This window comes from Lycium ferocissimum, unplaced genomic scaffold (assembly GCF_029784015.1).
Source record: "Lycium ferocissimum isolate CSIRO_LF1 unplaced genomic scaffold, AGI_CSIRO_Lferr_CH_V1 ctg51, whole genome shotgun sequence".
Taxonomy (NCBI): Eukaryota; Viridiplantae; Streptophyta; class Magnoliopsida; order Solanales; family Solanaceae; genus Lycium; species Lycium ferocissimum.
The window spans coordinates 352,699-376,221 of record NW_026725865.1 but is presented as its reverse complement, the minus strand read 5'-3'; the positions used below and the strand labels follow the sequence as shown (position 1 = coordinate 376,221).

The 23,523-nt window shown below is 33.8% G+C and overlaps 2 protein-coding genes across 2 annotated transcripts; both read right to left on the bottom strand.

Moving 5' to 3' along the window:
* LOC132044644 (acylamino-acid-releasing enzyme) lies at window positions 1-11,609 on the bottom strand. The gene is made up of 18 exons (XM_059435145.1): window positions 11,458-11,609; window positions 8,298-8,476; window positions 7,387-7,690; window positions 6,556-6,777; window positions 5,760-5,972; window positions 5,175-5,249; window positions 4,836-4,974; window positions 4,194-4,345; window positions 4,013-4,095; window positions 3,785-3,906; window positions 3,577-3,655; window positions 2,981-3,158; window positions 2,603-2,663; window positions 2,310-2,432; window positions 1,922-2,119; window positions 1,262-1,330; window positions 445-521; window positions 1-357 (listed from the first exon to the last, which is right to left on the bottom strand). Exons 1-18 carry the CDS (start codon window positions 11,592-11,594, stop codon window positions 294-296), a joined length of 2,475 nt encoding a protein of 824 aa, XP_059291128.1. The 5' UTR covers window positions 11,595-11,609; the 3' UTR covers window positions 1-293.
* A 2,684-nt stretch (window positions 11,610-14,293) lies between these two features.
* On the bottom strand, window positions 14,294-16,025 carry LOC132044664 (auxin-induced protein 22D-like). Its single transcript, XM_059435170.1, has 3 exons — window positions 15,648-16,025; window positions 14,665-14,949; window positions 14,294-14,370 (listed from the first exon to the last, which is right to left on the bottom strand). The coding sequence occupies exons 1-3, from the start codon at window positions 15,821-15,823 to the stop codon at window positions 14,295-14,297; spliced, it is 537 nt and encodes a 178-aa protein (XP_059291153.1). The 5' UTR covers window positions 15,824-16,025; the 3' UTR covers window position 14,294.
* Window positions 16,026-23,523: the final 7,498 nt, after the last annotated feature.

The window sequence follows — 23,523 nt, the reverse complement described above, 5'->3', positions numbered from 1 at the left end:
TAGAAAGAAGAAAACTCCATGTGAGGTCAATTTAATAATTTAGTAAATTGTGATTTACAATAAATCATTGGACTAATATCAGAAGAGTTGAGTCTTTAAAGAGGGAATAAATGATCTCCTATGCCCACTTGCATTTCAAATGGAAGAAAACGACTCTAAAAAGATCTCCTGTGTCCTGTATTATTTTTACTGATCTCCCGTCTCTCGATCTTCCGATTGGATGGGAGATTTATATTCTGGCATTCAGCATGAAGGAATGTGACAAAGGACATCAATAGAAATTTAGAATTCATCTATTTGCAGTACTTCTTAAACCACACTCCAATGTTTAAAAAGCTTTCAAAGTCAGATTGTGGTCTGCAAAAGAGATGTATATATGTGAGTTCAAAATTTGAAAGCAAAAGAGTGGAAATGAAACTCATGGAGGACATAGAACCAGATTACCTATCAAGTGCATGAGTGTCCTCGGGGAACACGATGACTTTAACCTCCACTCCTTTCTCCTTCATCGCCCGAGCATACTGCACATGATAAGAGTGCAAATCACACACTTTCTTAAGCAATACATTGTATAGAAATGAGTAACCAAAACTTAAAAGGCCATCACTTATTATACCAGAGCAAATAGTACTGTAATGGCTCCATTTTGATCAAGTAATAGGAATTTATTAACAATGGGCAAAACACACCCGTATATAAGTATGCCAAAAAGTAGAAAACCGAACAAAAGGATATGGTTTTCTATGAACGACATCCAATCTTCTATACCTACAGGAATCTCGTGCGTGAAACTGGCTTATCAACAATAACTAACCCGCCTTCATCTCACTGAATTACGTGATTCACTGATTCTTATTGCCAATTGGGCGGCAGCACATATAACACTTTTGGTCCATAGATGATTGCGTACTTCAACAGATCCTTTTTACAACAGTTTATCAGTAAACACAAAGCTTGTAGATTGTCTTTATCAATAGAGCCAACAACTAGAGTCCGCAGAGATATGATCATATAATGGATTGGTTCATAGTTGTTCAAAGGAACCAAAAGGTAAATGATATACACCATGAACATACCAAAAAAAAAAAAAAAAGGAGCTTGCCCATACCCTTGATATCATGTTAAAAATGAAACATGATATGCAACCAACAAAAGGTGCAACTAGGAAGATGATAAGAAATCTCACTTGATTCCATTTAAGAATGAACCTTTATGTTCAATGAATAAAACAAGCAACAAGAAAGATGATAAGAAATCTCACCTGCAACCCAGTAGACATCGGTACACGGAGGTCCTTAGCACCTAACAAGAAAAGCGTAGGAGTTCTGACCTGCAAAATTGGCAAACACAAGGATGTTGGAGACGCATATACAGTCACACCTCTCTATAACAGTCATCCTTCACACCAACATTTTATTATAACGGCCAAGTTTTTTTTGGAACGGATTTTTCATGTTATTTTATATTATATGTTCGCTATAACAATAATTAGCTAGCACCCAATGGGGTGACCTAGTGGTCAATGAAGTGGGTTGAGAACTATGACGTCTTAGGTTCAAATCCAGCAGAAACAAAAATACAAGGTGATTTCTTCTCATCTGTCCTAGCCTTGGTGGATAGAGTTACCTGGTACCTGTTGCTGGTGGAAGGTATCCCGTGGAACTAGTCGAGGTGCGTGCAAGCTGGCCCGGACACCACGGTTATCAAAAAAACCAATTCACCATAGCACCAATATATATCCGGACAAACGACTCTATTATAGAGAGGTTGATTGTAACAGTATCCGTGATCCTTGAAATCTAGCATGACTTATAATTTCAATTTTTTTTCCAATTTAAGCAGGCATTTCTAGAGAACTAACAGAAAGATAAATTGCTTAACACAAGAGACTGTCGAATACAGATTTAACAGAGGCGTATACCTTGGAGATGTGTAGAATTGGTGATTTTCGGTAAAAGGCGTCAAGATGCTCAGCTGAAGTAGCCTCTGTAAAACTTGATTTTCCCTTATCTCCAAATGTCTCTGCATAGCACCAATCAGGTATATCCGATGTACCGACCATCAAAGCGAGGTTGCAGACAGGGTTCCTTGCAACTGCTGCTGCAAACTTATCCGGTGCCTACAAAAATAGTAACAGAACTATCAAGCAATAGTCATTTAAAAAAAAAAAGAAAAAATTGTCCGGGTTCGCTTTGTGAAGCACCACAAATGTTTATTGAACAAATTTGACAAGCACCATAAGTAAGTTCAGGAAAATGGGTGCATATAGAAACCATAAAAGACAGTGGCGTATTAGGAAATTGGTAGACCTGGCCAATCAAGTGAGTTGTCAAAAATCCACCGTGGGACCCGCCGAGCACAGCTATTTTAGATGGATCCACAAGTCCCTTTTCAATGACATGATCTATAGCAGCAAGTACATCATTAACATCCTGCAGATTATGAAAAAAGAGTACAAACACTCTTAGGTTCCAAATCCCTTAATAGAATTATTATGAAAAAGGAGAAATTCTATTTCATATAACAAAACCACTCAAGCCTAAACAAAAGTAAGGAAGAAACCTTTTAAGGGAAAGAAAACGAAGAGACTGCAAACAAGTACCTGTGATCCAATTTTCCCAGGAAGAGATTGTACTGCTTCCTCGCCAAAACCCAAGGAGCCTCTGTGAGGAGATTAAATAAAAAGTGCTCATCAACGGTACGGAGTTTAAGAAATAAAGGAAGACTTGAAACTTGTGGTATAAAATAAGCCATACATATATGTGGCTATAAATCATCTCATTAAGGGTAAAATGGGTATTATAAAATTAAAATGTTACTAAATATCGAAAGGTGTTTCACATATATCAGGACAGAGGGAGTTTTAACATTAATCTAGCATCTCAAATATACGTTACTAGTATTTCACTGTCGGAGTTATATTTCAGTAACCATTATAATTAACAGAGGTGTGAAGAAAGAAGTCAGTAATGTTGGTTACCTATAATTTACAATCAACAAGCTATAACCAAGTGAGGAAAGGAAAGCCAAGGACTTTGAGAAGCTTGACAATGAAGTAGAATGAGGACCTCCGTGAAGGACTACAATCAGTGGATCGCACACGTTACGGCTCTGCAACTTGGAGGATACAAAGATAGCCTCGTACGGTTTGCTGGCACCTAACATGAATAAAACTCATTGAAGGTTATAGTAAAAACAGCAGAGATTAGTAATCTGGAAGTATCCAAGCATCTATTGATCTGCAAATAGCATAAGAGGTCACAATCATACGTCCTTCCATGAATTTATAAACTTGCCCTTAAGTTCGATGGGGTTCTTAACCCCCTATGCACTCATGGGAGAATCACTGCGAGTAATCAAACAGCTTGACAGATAAATAAATTGTTCATTTTTTAATAGCTTTCCTACCCTATAGATGAGAAAACATTAGGAATAGCTGCAATCTATCAAAAGAAACAGGTTTGCATAAGGTTATGGCAAGAAGTTGGTCTTTATATCACGATACATAAACCCATCCCAAGAAATCCACGTCTACCTGTAAGCAAGTCTTTAGTGAAGAGTGCGATGAGTTATTACCTTTAGTAAGGTTCTGCGAGATATCCCTGACAGGAATCTTCATAACACTAAATTGGCGGGAAGACAGCAAAGATGTAACCTGTGAGCATATTTGGGGACATTTAAATTTCAGAAAAGCCATCCTAGCAAGTGAATGCCTAACAGAACAGACTAGATGAAATAATAAATAAAGGAAAAAAAATAAAATAAACAAAGAAAACAGACAGACCTTTTCAGAGCATCTAGATATGGGGCTTGAAACATCTAACCAACTCCATGAGTCCTCTGTGGATGCCTTACGGACAAGGGAACCATACTTGATTGCAGGAACATCAACGGGACTACTACAAACTATAACCGGAAAAAAATGCAAGACTCTTTGATTAATGGGAGTACTATTACAGTTTACAGGAACCAGTATAAAGTATATAACTTAAGTATCAACACTGATTCTTACCAGCTATGATGTTGTCACCATCTAGTTCAAGCAAATTCCAAGAGAAGCTAGAGTCTCCAGGGCTAATGCGCGATACGCTTCCACTATTATTTTTGATAAAGACGCATTTCACAATTATTAACTCATTGGTACAGAAAAAGAATTCATGCCATTCAGATTGAGTAACAAAATATCTGGTCACCTTATCACATTTACTGAAATTATTACTTGTGTGCTGCCCCAGATAGAAGATAAAATTATAGTATGTCCATCGGAAAGCCAAGGTCTATTAAGAACACTAAAGCAGTAAAGGCCAGGGAAGCAGCCATCCTCAGGACACGTCACAACAGGAACCTGCAGTTGCCCCTCACAGCATGAGTAGGGGTGGCAAATTAGCCCATGAAAACATGACCCGCCCAAGTTTGGGCTGGTCATTGACCCGCCAATTTATTGGCTCAGCCCATTTTAGCCCAATCCATTTCAGCCCATCTAAAAGTTGGGCTGATATGTAACCCAAATTGACCCATGAGAAATCTTATTAAAATATTCCAAAAAGACATGTTTTTATTTGATATGTTATATATATAGCCGTAAGAAAAGAAAAACAAAAGTTTTGTTAGGTACTTAAAAAATTATAAAAGAACATACAAAGAAATTAAAACTTAGTAAGAATTGGGCGGGTTGGGTTGTGACCCACCCGCCCATTTGAAACCCCTAGTAGGTGTGCTGACCAAAGGATAAAGCTCGGAATCAATTAAAAGTAAATAATACTGCTAAAATGGTTAATGATAACTAGCCTCAAAGTGCTGATGCAAGTAATCAGAATTACAAAACGTGAGTCTACCACATCAACAATTTTAGCATCTGGAGTTGGCTTTCCGCTGAATGACCAATCAATCCTATGAAGTGAACCAGTTGCAGAATGTGCCCATGAATCTACTGAACTTCTAGCAGACAAAAATATAAGCAATTTTCCATCTGGGCTGCAAAATTTATTGAAAAGACTAGTTAGATCCAACTGATGTTTTTCAAATGTTATCTTAATGAAAAGGAATTAGGGGAATGACTTCTTCATCCACACATCTCCTTTTCCCTTTTTTCTACCATTTCTCTTTTTTTTCTCTCTCTTTTTTATTCTAGGGGACGGAGGAGGAGTTGGCCAGACAAGTAATTCAAGACAAACCTGAAACGAGGAAAGTAAGCACTACTTATGCTTTGTGTCAGCTTAATCGGAGATACATCGTTGGCTGCATTAGTTCTGAAAGTGACAAAAAGTCAGTTGAGACTACCAAAAATGCATAAATCAAATATACAAGAATTCTCCACTAGCTAATAGCCTGTTTGGCCAAGCTTATAAAATCAATTTATTTTGCATAGTGTTTTTTCATAACAAAAAAACAATAGTTTTCGTGAGAAGTAGTTTGTGTTTGGCTAATCAATTTGAAAAACACTTTTGAGCATCAATTCATGTTTGGCCAAGCTTTTAAAAAGTGCTTCTAGGTATATTTTCCAAAAGTGCTTTTCAAAAAAGCATTTTTGGGGAGAAGCTACTTTTTTCAGCTTCTTAAAACAGCTTTTGCTTCTACTCAAAAGCACTTTTTCTTCTCCTAAAAGCATGGCCAAACACCTTAACTTTGAAAAAAAGCACTTCTGGCCTTGGAGAAGCTTGGTCAGACATGCTATAAGTTCCCTATATACTACATCTATACAAAAGCAGATGTAGTTAATCCACAACATTTTCATTTCTGGTAACTAGCAAGTTACTTACCCAGATTGATGGACTTCTAACTTTGAAAGTGGAGCTCTAACAGCATACAAGGCACAAGGCCTGTTATAGCAATATTTTATACCCAACTTTCTAGGATCTGATGGCCACCCAACGAAAACCAGATATTGTTGCAAGCCTTCACTGGATGGAGCCCATACAACTTGTCCGACACTCAGTGACTTCCCCATTCCTTCAACAGGACGTACTTCTCCACTGCATAAATTTATATTTAGGGTTCTATCCAAAGACATCAAAACTAAATCCTTTTACCAGACTGATACAAGCAAAAATAATGAGGTTGAATACATCGTCAACCCCTTAAGCTTGTCAGTGAATTTCATTTAAACACTCGAACTATAGCCTATTCTAATTGAGCACCTAAACACATGATAAAGTGCTCTTATTAGATACTCCTGACTCATTTTTTAAAAAAAAACTGCGCGTTTTCTCAAACGCCTATTACATAGAAAAGTTAATCACATAAAATATGCCCCTCCTTTAATTATATATACATCAACTCCAATTGGAACATGCTTGAGGTTTTACGGCTTATTGAGGCTAATGCATATAATAAAAGGTGGTGACATGTTTATGTGCTTAACTTATCTACGTAAAGGGCGCTTGAGAACACGCGCAAAAGCTTTTAAAAGTATTGAGTCAAAAATGTCTAATAGGAAACTTTATCATGTGTTCAGGTGCTCGATCAAAACAGGTAGTAATTCGAATATCTAAATGAAATATACTGGCAAGTTTAAGGGGCTATCGGTGTATACTGCCATATAACAAATTGTCATACCTGTTGACATCGATGATGAAAAGAGCAGGTTGTCTTTTTCCAGCATAGGTTTCCCCCCACTCCTCTTCCCAGTCCCCTTGACCTTTCCAACTCCCACTATCCTTATCTGTAGAATTATCTTTCTTATAGCCAAAAGTAGTAAATGTAGGCTTTGAGGGAGCAGGCTCCTCAGCGACATAAGCAATAAGAGTTTCATCGTTGTTCCATGATATTCCCTCAAACCTGCATTATCAAATTTTAACAAACACCAAGTGAGTGTATGGGAAAGTGAAGTAAGTAAAGTGATGTTTAGCAGAAAATGACAAAAATGGTCCCTTAAGTATGCACTAAACAGCTTTGGTCCTTTAAGTTTGCTAAATGTTTAACACTTTTAGTCTACGTCAAATATTAAACCATTTATGTTAGTTAGTTTGATGGAAACCAAAAAGGGCAGATTTAACCATAAACGCCAAGAAAGTCCCACCATATCCTAAAATATGTAACACAAAAAACTGCACTAGACACTAAAAAGATATAAAGAAATTAAACCTCAAAAGCTGGACCAGACTCTAGAAATTAATCAAAAATAGCAGAAACTACAAAAATTATACCTCTAAATATGAGTTCCTGTTAATTTCCTTTTTTCTTTTTTCTTTTTTTTAATAATTCCTGTCAAATCTAACGAACAGAGTTCGGTACATATTTGACGGAAACTAAAAGTGTTAACTGTTGACAAACTTAAAGGACCAAAGTTGTTCATTGCATTCTTAAAGCAACTATTCTGAACCTACCTGCAAACATCAGGGACTATTTTTATCATTTTCTCGATGTTTAGTTCATATAATAACTTACCATCCATCTGAATATACAGAGCCATGGACAGAAGCAGGAACACAAAACTCCTTTTCGACCAAAGATCGACCCCAAATTTCAAACTTGGTTGGAGAATCATTTTCAGGATTCTTAACTACAAGAAGCTTTGAGCCTGAAGGTGATGGGATCATCATAGACACGTTGGACATCTCGATAGGGAAAGCAGCCCATTTAAAGCTTACAGCACTTTTACTTTCTTTTGAAATTTGACAAGGTAATATGTATCTCCTCTTCTTGTTGGCAAGGAGATTTGGTTGGCTCATCGAGAACATACCTTGGGAACCTTGAAAGGTAAAAAAAGGGTTAAAAACTAGCAGCAGTTAAAGAATAAAGCAAAATATTTAAGTGGGAAGGGAAGAATTTAACTAATACTACACCATTTTTATTCTCCAGGTCAGATTTAGGGCGTGTTTGGTATGGAGGAAAGCATTTTCTTTCCTATTTTCCCATGTTTGGTTGGTCAAAATACTTTGGCATACTCTAGGAAAATAAATTCCTTAAAAATGAGGAAAATGACTTCCCTAATGGAAGTAGGGAAAGCAAGTTCCATAAATCATTTTCCAAGACCATTATCTCCTCCCTACCCACCCAACGGCCCAACTGCCACCACTTGACCATCCCACCCGCCACCACCCTCGAACCCCCACTCCCCACTCCATCCCACCTCCATAGTGTTTTACTAGATTACATATAAATGCTCTTGGAATAAAAAAAAAATTGCTTACTTACCAAACACCGGGAAAAAAAAGAGTAAGAAACCCACTTGTTTTCCAAGAAAACATCTTCTAAAAAAATATTTTCCATGGAAAACATATTCCTTCGTACCAAACACAGCAATTATTATTGTTCATCACCAAAACAAAGAGAATGAAAAACTAAAGAAATCATACCACCGTCAGATGTGAAAGTCCATGCTTTGTCAATGGTGGGGATACTAGTGAAATCTTGGAGCAAATTAGATTGAGAAGAGTATTCTTCCTCAGAACTCGCATCCAAACCCAGAGGAAACTCTTTAGTGGAGATGGCTCCCACATTATTCATTTTGGATAAAACTGCGAAACTTCGTCTAATGAAAAAAAAAAAAGGACCAATTAATATAGAAAAGGGAGTCTAACAGTGATGGACACGTTTTTTTTGTCTTGAATGCTTACAGAATGACAAGATGGAGATAAGTGACTACGAAACAAAAATTCTAGTGTTTTGAAGTTGATCAATAAAAGTTCAAATGATCTAAAGGAAGCAACTTTTAAGACTAGTGCTGAAAGAAACTCAAACAAATAATAACGAAGTACCACATGATTTTGAATTTTTCTACTACTCATGATTAATGGAACATCCTCTTAAGAAAAAAGAATCTTTTCTTTGGTAATGTACAACTTGGTACAAGTAAACGTATGATCTTTTCAGAAGCATTCACAAGAATTAACATTTGCTCCAAGTTTTGATTCCTTAATGTCCTTGTATTGGATCTAGCTAACACCCGCCCATGCATATTGAAAGAAAAAAAATCCTAGAATCAGAGAGAACCACCTACAATATGCTAAGGCATAGTAGATTAATGATTACTAGATTTTTTCCTGATAAGTGCACCATTTTTTATTTTTGCTAAAGTCACGCATTTACGTACACCTTTTATTCAATTCATAGCAGCAAAATGGTCAATTCTAACTGCACTTACTAGAACAGATAAATTTTTTTCTTTCTTAATACTTATGGAGTACAAATCAATCTTTGCACCAAATGAAACAATATATGCACAAAATCAAGATACGCATAAGGAAATGGCAGAAATTAGAAACGCAACAGAAGAAGAACAAGAAAAAGACAAAAAAGATCAAATAGTTCTGCAAAATGAAAACTTTCCAAAGTTAATTAGGGACATAAAAAGCTATATATCGGAATGCAATATGCAGTACTATACGAAAATACAAGCAAATATAAGCATAATCAAGACACAATGAAAGAGAATATACATGATTTTTTTGCCAAAGGCACGCATCCATGTACACTTTTTAATTAATTCATAACAGCAAAATGGTCGATTGTAAATGCCCATACTAGAACAGATAAAATTTTGTTCTTTCTTAATACTTATCGAGTACAAATCAATCTTTGCACCATATACTCAAATTCAAGATAAGCATAAGGAAACCGCAGAAATTAGAAACCCAACATTAGAAGAACAACAAAAGACAAAAAAAAAAAAAAAAAAAGAAGTTAGATAGTTCTGCAAAAGGAAAACTTGCAAAAGTTAATTTCGCAATCATAAAATTCTATCTACATTACTGTACAAAGCTACAACCATATATTAACATAATCAAGACACAGTGAAAGAGAATCTAAATGCAATTTTTGCTAAAGGTCAAAATGCAATTAGCATCTATGCACACCCTTTATTTAATTGGCATAATACATAAACAGACCCTTAAACGTGGCTTCAGCTGGCAAGTATACCCTTTAACTTTGGGTGTGCACAAGTAGGCACCTCAACTTATATAAAGTTGAACACATAAACACAAATGCTTACGTGGCACTGACGTGGCCCTCCAAAATTTATATGCCACGTCAGCATTTGTGTTCACATGTTCAACTCTAGACAAGTTGAGGTGCCTACTTGTGCACACCCAAAGTTGGAGGGCATACTTGCCAACTGAGACCAAGTTTAAGAGTCTGTTTATGTATTATGTCTATTTAATTCATAGCAGAAAAATGGTCAAATCCTAAATGCACTTATTAGAACAGATAAAGTTCTTTTCTTTTTCAATACTTATTGAGGACAACTCAATCTTTGCACCATATGTAACAAAAAAGGGCACGTTACACATTTGGCCAGTTGACTAAAAATAATTACATTCGCTAGCTAAATATAGAAAAAATATATACTAATTTGTATCCAAAATGTAAGTTTTATGTATAACATACAACATTAATATACAAAAAAATATACATTTGTTAGCTATTATTTTGGTGAGCGGCTATACTTATCAACAAAAATGCACAAATTTAAACGCAACAAAACGAGAACAAGAAAAAGAACCCAAAAAAAAAAAAAATGTCTACTCCCTTCCGTTCAAACAGAGTGTCTACTTAGCCTTTATTTTTTAGTTCAAAAAGAGCGTCCACTTGTCAAATCAAGAAAGAATTAATCTTATTTTTCCATATTTGCCCTTATTAAGTGTTAAGTGATCAAATCTCAATACCTTTTTAATTAGGGACAGTTTAGTCAAATTATCTACTTTTGCCTAGGACTTAGTATTTTACTGTGCAAATGGCGTAGTGGACACTCTTTTTGAACCGGAGGGAGTATCCAAATGTAATCAATTAAAGACAAAATGAAAGAATCAGTACTATAGGAAGATTTGAACAAATATTTGCATAATCAAGACAAGTGAAAGAGAATTTACATGTATAGCCAAAAGGGTCAACTGGAAATAGGTTTGAGTTGCTTGAGAAGGCGAATTTCAGACAATACTTATTTGAGGACAACTCAATCTTTGCACCATATGACACACAAACGGTACATTACACATTTGGCCAGTTGACCAAAAATAATTAAAGATGTACTCATATTTTATGTATAACATACACTAATATACAAAAAAATATACATATTTGTTGGCTATTATTTTAATGGGCGCCTATTTATGTCAATTTATCAATAAAAAATGCACAAATTCAAGATAAGCATATGAAAATGGTAGAAAAGCAACAAAAGAAGAAGAAGAAAAGAACCCAAAAACCAAAAAAAAAAAAAAAAAAAAAAAAGAATCAGATAGTTCTGCAAAATTAAAAAAGAATTAACTTTATTTTTTCATATTTGCCTTTATTAAGTGATAAGTGACTAAATCTCAATATCTTTTTAAATTAGGGATAGTTTAGTCAAAAAAAAAAAAAAATTCTAGGAGGGTATGCAAATGGCTAGGTGGACACTTTTTTTTAGTGGAGGGAGTATCCAAATGTAAATAATTAAAGACACAATGAAAGAATCAGTACTATACAAAGCTACGAGCAAATATTTGCATAATTAAGACAAAATGAAAGAGAATTTACGTGTTTAGCCAAATGGGTCTATTGGAAATAGGCTTGAGGATACGATATTTACACGAGAATTGGGGAAAGCGATGAGAGTGAAGTAAAACTAAGGGAGTGCGTATGGCTGCTAAGGGAGAAGAAAGTACATTCGTCATACTCCACTATGTTTTACTTTTCAACCACATTGGCTCCTTTTTTTAGTTGAACTTTTTTCATATTGGCCCCTTTTTAGTTTTTAATGAGACTCAACATCAAATACATTTTACATTTTGCTTGGGGAAAAAACTTCAACCATGTAGTTTCTGGATAAATACTTAACCCAACTAAAGTATTTTATACCAACTCATGTAAAATTACTTATACTTTATTTGTTTTCATTAAGATCAAGGCGTCTAATCTGAATGCACATCTTGATTAAGATGTTGTGTCTAGATCTGAACACTAAATGATTAAGATTGTTTGTTTTTCAACATCTGAATGTGCATAATGTATGAATTTAAACATAAGTAATAAATATACAATTCAAATAAAAAAGTAACTAAATATTAGAAAATAGATACAAATTTAATAAAATACAAATATTATTTGATAAAAAAATGAACATTTATGTTTGCAAGTAATGGTAGAGATGCTTTGTAATGGTGGTGGAGTAGGTGCGTGGTGGTAAGTGGGGTTTTGGGGGTGGGTGGTGGTGGGGGTGGAGTGCAGGGGTATGGTGGGGATAGGATAGGGGTGGTGAATGGGGTTAGGGGCTTGGGGGTGGTGGTGGGTATAGGTGAGGGCTTTGGGGTGGTTGTTGTGGGGTGGGGGTAGGGGTTGGTATAGGGGATAGGGTAGTGGAGAGTTGGGGTGGGTGGTAGGAGTGGGGGTGGGTGGAGCCGGTGATAAAAATTATTCATACAAAGTTCCTCTTAATGATATTAAGACTTTGAATAAAATCTTAATGATTAAGACCTATTCAGATCAATTAAGTACTTAGATATTAATGTAAATAAATGGACTTAATGACTTAATTACTTAATGATTAGGTAGTTCTTGTGATCATTTTAAAGCAATAATCTACGAGCAAGTACTTGTTGCCAACTCATATATTTTAAAATTACAACACAACATACTGTTAGTTGGGTAGCATACCACATGGGTGTGTTTGCAAGTTTCTCTAACTTTAATTATGACAAGCCATATATCTTTCGCTAGGCATATTTAATCGGGGAAAGGACATAATTGTTAGGTCGGGTGAAACTAATTCCACTCGCTGGCCACAATTCTTCTAAACCTAAATTGTACCCCTTAAACTAATCCCATTCATTAGCCAAAACTTAAATAAGGCAATTTTTAAATAAAAACCCAAATACAAAAATGTTTGAGGCGATTTTTATATATAATATGTGTAATTTGTGTATAAAATATGTATCAGTATCTATCTGTAATGTATAGATACTGTATAAAATATGAATCACTAAGGTATGTATCATTTTTCTATATAATATATATAATTTATTGATATAATGTGTATAATGCAAGCGCTTCGTACTGTATAGAATAGAAAATTGTATCATTTTTGTATATAATATGTATCATTTTTGTATAGAAAGTGTATATATAATTAAGATGTGTGTTTATAAGCGTATCGATCTTGTATAGAAAGTGCACTATACGTATAAAAAATGTATTATAGAAACCGTATCATTGTGGTATATAATATGTATCACTATTGTATATGTTAAAAATAAATATCATATCATTATTGTATAATATGTGTATAATAAATGTATAATTAACGTATAATAAATGTATGATTAATTCCAGCATATGTATATAAACTGTATAATTCTTGTATATAAAATGTATATATAATTCCAACATATGTATATATGCTGTAGCAGCCCTTTAGTGGCGACGTTTTTGTGGCGATTTAGTCGCCACAAAAAGTTTTTTTTTTTTTTCAAGCACACAATTTTAAGTGGACGTAGCCTTAGCGTTATTTTGAGCCGACCGACCATTTTTTTGCATTAATTTGGGCCGATTGGACACCTAGTGGGATTAACCCCAAACAGTAATTAAATGTGGGATTAGTTTGGATGAGTGGACACACAGTGTCCTTTTCCCTATTTAATCTACCTAAATCATTGAAGAGATTATGCAGTAATTTAAAAAGAGTCTTAGTTTATATACATAGTTTTGAAAAAATCATCACAGTCTGTGGGTTGTAGTCACATTACACAAACCAATATTTTTGTGTGTCATACTTCATAATAAAAAATAGTTCAATTTAGTTCGACAATTCAATTATTCCTTATCTACTAGATGCACTGATAAGTGAGTATGTTTTTTTTTCCTTACAAACAAGCTATCGAGATTGTTGGTTATATTTATAGGGAACGTTCCTTTTTTAAATGGGTCATACGCGGCAGGTATCTGAGTTAGTCAGATCAGTCACTAAATATCAGATGATTATTCCAAAAAAAAAAAAATTATTGAAGAAGCTAAGAGAAATTGGAGAACAAAAATATTTTTCATACCCAAGAATTGAAAAAAGAAAAAAAATACTGTGTATGTGTGTTTATACAATTGCTCTTACAGCCAAAAAAAAACAGTTGCTTTGTACGTTTGAAGGGGAGATAATCCCAGTCCAAAAAAACAATAAAACTGCAGGACTTATAGACCACCACGGTTTATTTCCTGCTATATACATGATGTTACAACAAGAACAACCAAAAAGGTACCTGTAAATTATAGTATAAGTTTCTCCTCTTCTTTTTCTGCACTTTTGTTTGAACAAAATTTCAAAAATAAAAAGAAAAAGAAAAAAAAAGAATCAATTTTAAATTTGTGTGTGGGATTTTTCATATACATTATATTCCACATCCCAAGCCTCTTGCCTCTGATCCTTTCATTATCCTCAGCCTTTTGCATGATGATATGAACATTCTGTAATAGCGATGAAAATTCCATTAACATCCATGCTCAAAGACATGTATATAACATATATATAAGTTTAAGTTATATACATAGACACTGTAAAATTTTACACGACGTATATAGGTTTAACCTATTATTATTGCAAATTAATCATCATTTTTATCGGATTATCAATTATATGTTTTTCTAAAAATTACCTACAATTACCTTATAAATGATTTGATTTTTTATCGGCAATAATTATTTGTTGTTGTGGGGGAGGGGGGGGGGGGGGGCGGTTGGGGTCAGAGTTCAAGAACTTACTCCCAAGGAACATCTCCAACAAGCATCAAATCACCATCTTTATCCTCATAAGCAGGTGCAAATTCTGAACCTTTATAGCCTTCTCTCTCTGAATATTCACCTATATTGAGCTTGAACATGTTCTCAATTGCCTTAAGTAGCTCAGTGTAACAATTGTACAATTTAAGATCAATTTTTCTAAGAAAAGGGGCTCCATCCATGCTAACTTTGACATAAAATCCACATTGATCTTGTAAGGTGTTCTTCCTGTAAGATCTCACTGGTGGCCACCCCACTATTTGTGCCCTGCAATAATTCACCATGTCAAAATTTAGTCCTTGTCCATTACTATGATTCAAGATTTAAAAAATGACAACTTTTTAAATTTAAAAATAATTTACTACAAAAGAACATGAATTAGGGACAATTTCTATTGCTAAGCAACAAAATATCGTTGCTAATTCTATTTAGCGACGAATTATGAACAAATTTCCTGTTAGCTAAGGGATATTTAGCAACTAAAAAGGGACAACTTTTATAGCTAATATTCCTTGCAATTCCATTCACCATGTAAAATTTAGTTCTTTTCTTCATTACTATGATTCAAGACTCGAAAATTTTCATAGATTTTGAAATGAAATATTTTCTCCTTTCCATTTTATGTTGCAGCGTTTTCGTTTTAGTCCATTTAAAAGAATAACAACTTTCTAGATTTGGCACTAATTAACTTAATTTTTCATTTTACCCTTAGCCTATGTTTCTCGAATCCTCCAAAAATATTTTTGTGCCCAAATGTTTAAAAGTAGTGCAATTTTTATCATTCGATACAGGTGCATCGGCAAATTTTGGAGCCAAGCAACAACATTAACCCTTAGCTATTATAGCAACACAAATGATAGTGAATGTTTAAGACTGCACGTTCAAAAGTCTTTATTTTCTTTTAAAATTCCGTACCGAGTCAAACTAGGTCAAATAAATTGGAGCAGAAGGAGTATCAAACTTACTTGGCAACAGGGGGTGTTGTGGCTTCATAATCTGAATTTGATTCATCCTCTTCAGATTCAGGGCCCCTTTTGTTGTTCTTGGAATTGGAGACAATTTGTTGGTGATCAGATTCTTCCTCTGACCCTGGCAAACCCAATCTAAGTTCAGTTGCCTTAAGATTCAAACTTTTCTCCATATTTTGTAATAAAAGCTTCTACACAATTAAATCTCAAATAATAAACACAAAATTCTAACACTTTCTTGATTTTCTTCTTCAAGATTTTTGTAAAGACACTGTACTTGACCTTGTATTTGTGTTTAAGAAAATATGAGTTAGCTAATAGTTTGTAGGTTGTTGTTATATAATAGGGAAAATGGTGAAGAGTTATTGGAGAATCAAATTTTTAAAAAAAGTTTAAAATGTGCAAAATTTTGAGACAAAGACAAGCTAATTAAGGCTGTTGGGTGGAAGAGTAGCAGCTTTGAACATTTAGGGACACAAAAGGGACAAGTTCACCCACCCATATGGCCAACACTTTTGAAAACTTTTTTTGTTTTGACACTCCAACTAAACCTGTTACCTATTACACATTTAATGCATGTTGAAGATATGTACGTTTATTACCTTTAGGACAATTCACGCGTCTAAAAGAGGTCAAGACACCCTATTTGCCCTTGTCGGCTTATTGTGTTAATAGGCACACATTAACTGAGATTGAAATGTCTAATAGATAAAGGCATTTCAATGTGTTTAAATGAAAAGTCGTGAACTTTAAGGAGACCTCAGTATATGACTCTCTATAGGGGTTTTTTATTCGAGGGCTCGAACCCCAGATCTCAGATTAATGGGATCATATCCAGCCACCATAACCTTCAGTGGTACACCGGTAATAACGTGGTTATCTGAAAAAGTTCCTCTTTTCATTTTTTTTAACCATTACAAAGTTGTTCAAGATTCTGTACGTATAAAAAGTAATATTTGATCTATGTGCTCTTAATTTTTCCAATCTAAAAGGTGTTCAACTGACCATCTAATCCGTTGTGGTTCTGCCACTATCTCCATCCCCTTTGTTTATAAATGTCGTTGAATGGATTAAGAAAATAAACTATCATTTATTAAACTATGTTTTGATACCATTATAATATTCTTTGTCTAGTCTTTCACGAACAGTTCATTCTATTATGAACTTGTTCATATTTATTTCTCACAAAAATGATTAGGAGTTGCGAAGAGAATCTTATGCGGAAATGAGTGTATTCAAAGAAATTATATTTGTTGTTGGCTTTTGAGAATAAGATATAGTTGTGGAACTATTGATAGTCTCAAGTTTTCAATTTAAGTGAAAGTAGCACACAAATGATGAGACTTCGTCATATAGAAACTATTATCTAAAGTATTATTAACTTTATAAAAGTAGCAAGCATTATTTGGTTTTCTCTTTTCTTTTCTTAAAATATGTCTTCAGGAGATATTTAAATTCATAATGACATAATTCAGTGGATTAGTCAAAAAAAAAAAATATGAGGTAGCTTGTTTGGTTTTAGACAACAACTATTTTTTTAACCATATAGCACAGGATAACTCTCTCGAACCTATAACGAAGGGCGGGCTGATGAGTGTGAGTCACAAAAAAAATAAAAAAATTAACAGGTTTCTAAACTAGCAAGTTACAGAACAAAAATCACAGATGATGCCTTAGGCGAATTGCACATAGAAAAGAAGAGAAAAGTAAAGTGTTATTTAATACACGACAACAAGATTATTAATTACATGGTATATAACACACTTTTTTTTGGCAGAACCAACGGCTCAATAGCAAGACCGATTCTCTGAGCCAGTTTGAATTTCCAACACCTCAGAAAACTAGTTGAGATAGATGACAATACTTTTTTTTCCCTCTTATATGTGTAGGAGCTTATATCATGCTGAGGGTTCTAACTGTTAGGATTTTTGCCCTGATTTTCTTATCATATATTTGATTACATTTTTCTCTTTAAGGAAAGGCAAAGTATTATCATTATTTGTTTTACTTTTCCTAAAAAAAAAAAAAAAAAAATTCATATTTGACTAGCCCCTTTCTTGAATGAAAAGGTTTTGGACCTCTATATATTGAAGAATCTCTCTAATACACAACAACACACAAGAGCATTCACAATATAATCATTAAAAGGGTTTCGTTTAGGAGAGATTATTCGCTCATAGTTTTTTTTTTAAATATTAGGTTTCGCAATATGTAGGTCACTTGACCATATCATATTATATAATTATGCCTTTTTTAGTATATTTTCTTTGTTGTCTGATTTATCGTTTTTTAAGATTTTACAATTGTTAGCTTTCGCATGACAACTTGTCATTTCGATCCCAACACTAACCTTAGACTTCTTTCAATTTATTTCTTCTTTCCATTTTCACATGGAATAAGGGGGAAAACGCGTAAGAAATAAAGCAAGAATGAAAATGGCACATGAAATGATTTTGTTCCCTCGGTCTATTGCTAGTCTCTTACTTTTTAGTTTATTACTCCCTTCGTCCCAAAAAGATTGTTCTAGTTTAATTTGGCACGGAGTTTAAGAAATAGAGGAAGACTTTTGAAATGTATGGTCCAAAACAAATCTTAGATATTTGTGTGGCTGTAAATCATCTCATAAAGTTAAATCGTTTCTAAATATAGAAAGGTGTCAATCTTTTTGGAACAAACTAATAAGGAAAGTATGACAATCTTTTTGGGACAGAGGAGTAATTTCGTTGAATGGATTAAGAAATAAAATAGCATTTATTGAAAGCATGTTTTGATACTCATTATATATATTCGTTGTCTGGTCTTTGAAGAACAATTCATTTTATTAAGAACGTGTTCATATTATTGTCACAATAATCATGATTAGGAGTCAAAGAATCTTAGGGGGAATTAAATGAGCATTATATTTTCAAAGAAATATAGTTTTTGGCTTTGGAGAATAAGAGAAGATGGGGAGCTGCTGAGATTCTTCTCAAGTTTTTTAATTTAAAGTAAAAGTAGCACACAAATGATGAGATTTCGTAATAAAGAAACAATTACTATCTAAAAGTATTACTTATTAAACTCTATAAATGTATCGACATCATTTAGTTTTCTCTTTTCTTTTCTTAAAATGTGTCTTCAAGAGGTATTCAACTTTCTAATGACATTACAAAATTCAATAATTATGACTCAGACCTATATTTATGTAAAGAAATTTACTTAATCTACCTCGAATCTAATAAATTATCTTGTCCAAATTAAAGTTTAGAACCGAAAAACTTAAAATTTCATATCCGCCTTTGGGCTGATGAGTGAGCATCAAAAGAAAATCGACATTTTTCATGAAAACATTTTCCTTCATACCGGACACACCCTTAGGCTAGCAAGTTGCAGAACAAAAGTTACATGTGAAGCCTTAGGCAAATCACATATGGGAAAGGGAGAGGAAAATGAAACGTTATGTAAGTCATAGAATACAAGATTACACGGTACAATACAATTTTTGGGCTTGATGTGATAACATAAAGTGAACTAATTGCACGGTTTGTCCTTCAGATGAACTGGCCTTTAATTTTTGCCCTCCAAATGGGCTGGTTTTTTATTTTTGCTCTTCAAAATCGAACTTATGTACGGCAGTAACAAAATTCTTTAAAGCAAAGTAGAGTAATAACAGTGGATATTATGATGCGTAAATTATGCCCTTCTAGGCGTAAGTTCTATTTTGAAGGGAAAAATTAAAGACCGGCCCATTTGAAGGCCAAAAATTATAGATCGGCACAAAATAGGGACAAAAGGATAAATTCGTAAGATCTGTTGGATCAAAGCGAACAATATATATCATGGAGTTGGGTTGTGCGAAAGTGTGTAGCTTATGTGTTTATCGTAGGAGCGGGGCCACCATTATAGTTACAGATCCGGTGCGAATTCAATAGTGTTACCTAAAATTCTGTATTTTTTGTTAAAAGATTATTTAATATATGTATAAATAATTTACTTAAAATCCAATAAGCAAAAATAATTGTAGTCGAGAGGCCATAAATTAAAAATCATTTGACTCAGATCCTCCATATGTGTTAAAAATTCCATAAAATAAGTACAATAAATGAAATTCAAACCTAGTAAATCAAATGAATTGTAATTTTAAACTCGAATTCATAATGTTCAAATTTTGAATGTGCTTCTGTTTTTCTGTCTTTTAATTATGTTCTCCACTAATAACTATTAACATGAAGATACTGAACCAATCAAATCACAGATCAACTTGTCTATGTAGCTGAAAGTATACAACCAACAATAACAAGACATTTCTTGGATTTTGTCAATTAGAACCTTCGTGGCAATATTGCTTTCATATAGAATATGAAAACAAAAATTCAGCATGAAAATTCGACGTGTTTTGCTGTCTCTAAGGCTGTGATTTTCATTACCTTTCATTTTCTCGTCATTATTAGTTGCCTCAACAAACATGCCTGCCTTTGACATTTAACAAATGCATTTAATTTAACAGGATGAATATTAGGTCATCTCCCACATCGTAAGATTCAAGATTTAAGCTTAGTGAGTTCTGATTAGTATAAACTTTTAGCAATGAGCTCATCGTACTTCTAAATTATGAGTTCAACTTTAACATATATTGAAATTTTAGTAACTTTTCACTTCTTAATTTAGTTTTTGCATCAAATATATTGAGTTCGAATGAAGTAGATGTTGAACTCGACTCACACAGCTCCCGACTCATTTAAGTTTGGTACAATAGCTAACTATCAAACTTGAAGAAAAAAAGAAAAGGTGATAGACCGAAGAATCGTTGAACGCAACTCACTCTTCCCCACGCCTATTTGTTAACTCGGCCCCAGAGATTTGGAAACAGGAACAAATATACCTTGTCCAAACAATGTCATGGGATATCGCTTCATCGATTTAAAAAAAAAAAAAATATATATATATACATAGATAATTAGCAAAATAAGTATATTACATATAAATGTAAAAATTGGTATTGTTTATTATTATAGTGATTTATTCATATTTTCTGTGCTTTAAATATTAACACTGCTTACCAAAAATCATGCACACGTCATTGTTTGAAAGAAAAAAAAAAAAAACATGATTTTAAATTCAATGCACACGAGAGGATATTCCAATTGGACTGAGTCTCCTGTTAAGACTACATGTAGGCCCAAACACCCACTTGAATTGAATATCTTCTGTTTGCAGATCATAAAGGCATGATTATGGTTGTCAGTTCCAGTGTTTTAAAAGGTGTTTTCGGGGGGCGAGGGCGGATAGCATCAAAAATGCCCTCAGGCGATGGGTCGGGGCGAAAGTCTCGTGCGTACGCTCAAAGATTCGGGGGCGTATGCGCACACAGGCGTTTGGGGTGAGTTTTTTTTTGTTGGGGCGTAAGCCCAGAAAACTTATTCAAACTAAAATGAAATTTGTTAAATAAGTCCTTAATATAATGCCCAAATTCTCAAAAGTCAACATGTAATTATTCAAATGTTTTAAAAAGGAACTGAAATATTAAATTTAAAAGTCAAGACCTTTTTTATTGCTAGAATGCCTAATATATATTCTTTTCCAATTTATTTATCTTGTCTTCTACTATCTCAAAAAAGTAACGAGCAATCACTTGTACTTGGTAAGTAGCGTGTAATAGATTGTTTTAATTAGTTTTTTTGTGGGGTGGAGCATATATATATATATATATATATATATATATATATATATATATATATATATATATATATATATCACTTATTTATAGTTTTCTTCAATTGTTTACGCTATTTCACCTATTTAAAAGTATTTATTATAATTATATCATTTTATAAAATACTAAAAATTAAAACCCCATGGGGCTTACGCCTCACCGAGGCAGACGTAAAACGGCGCCCTCGCCTTTTAAAACACTGGTTGTCACCAGCATTGTCACTTTGATACTCATAGTCAGAGATGGATTCAAAATTTTAAGGGGAAAGATCACGCATGCTCCCTCAAATCAAAATAACTATATTTCCATAGCCTCATTATTTTCGTACCCCCATAAAAAATAAAAAATATTTACCTCAGATGCCCTCCATTTATGATACCAACATGGTATATAAATATATTGAGATGGTATCATGGAAGATGCTTCAGTCCTTCTCTTAGTCCTCCATGATACCATCATGGCATATAAATATACTGAGTTGGTATCGTGAAAGATGCTTCAATCCTCTCTTAATCCTCTATGATACCATCATGGTATATAAATATACTGAGATATATATTATGGATGATAATGTTCATTATTCAAGAAGACACACTTTTCTCGGAAAAAAACCTCTATGATACCATCGTCTTATATACATATACCGTGATGGTATCATGAGGACTGCTTCAGTCCTTCAACGAGATACTCCTCAGGATCATGGTACGATCATGGTATATAAATAGACTGAGATGGTATCATGGATGACTGTTTCAGTCCTTCTCTTAGTCCTCCAAGATACCATCGTGATATATAAATATACTGCGATGGTATCACGGAGGAAGGAGTTTGGTCGAGGGGTATGTCGGGTAAATATTTCCAGCCGGTAGGGATAGAAGTGAAATTACTTTAGAAGGGGCATGAGAGGGTAAATATTTTATATTTTTAGGGGTATTCAGTGATGTTTTCCCAAATTTTAATTTGATATGTGTGATTTTTTTTATTTTGTTTACTGAATTAGTCGTACCTTTAAGATCAACTAAAAGTTCAAATATAATATTTGTTGAAGATTCGTAAATTTTCATATAAAAATTTATGTTTCGCATAAAAAATACTAGATTCGGGAACCCGATGCAATACTCTCATGAGTATATATATTGTTTTCGAGTTCTTGGTGAAGCCACGTCTATGCCCCTAAAATCATGAGTGAGTGTTCTTGGATTGCGACCTTTCTCTCACACTCACACCAAAGGGGTTAACTTGATGAATCTCCATAACATTATAGTAATTTTTAGCATACTAAGCAATGGAATTTATTTTTCTGTGTTATACTCATTGAATAAAATCTTTTTCCGTTGTACATGCACTCATCATAGTAAGGCCTTATTCAGTCAGAATCTGATCCTTATTTTGTGTTTCAGGCCAAACTTCCGATATATGAGTCTGAAGTTTGAAACTAGAGTTCAAAACTTTAGGAATTTGAATAAGGATGACGTTTCAAGCTCCGTGAATCCTTCCTGGAGATTCAAACTCCAGGAACTATTCGAACTCAAACATTGACAGAGGCGGAGCCAGGTTGAAGTAATGGGTTCTGAATTCATTTTTTTTTTTTTTAAGTTATTGGGTTTAAATTCATAATCTTTATATATTTAATGAAGTCTTTAGATAAATATATGGTTTGAATCAAAGCTACTAGGTTTGGCTGAACCCGAAGTCGGCACTCTAGCTCCGCTCCTACTAGCACATGGAGTTTTACTTGTCAAAATTTTGATGTTTCATGTTTTCGCTAGGCATATATTTGTTCATATACTATTTTCAGTTTAAAAAATGACTGCTTGCTTTTACATTTGAAATGATGGCTAAACTTTGATTGCCGTCTCAAAAATTTATCATCCCACTTAATTTTCGTTCTTAGGATGCTCAAGATTGAGCTGAGCTTAACCAAATGAAATTTGGGGGGTCATTCATACAAATGCCCTATTTCGGGGATGATCTTTAATTTTTGGCCCTCAAATCGCTAGTCTTTAATTTTTTTTTCCTTCGGCACCTAAGTAATAAAAATTGGCCAAAAATATCTCTGACATTTTGGGTTCGAACCCCAGAAGAGTAAAAAGAAAAAAAAAATCGCAAGGCAAGGTTTTCATAGAAATTATGTCTATTCGGGCAAAATTTTGCCTTAAGGTATAGTTCTGTAGAAATTAA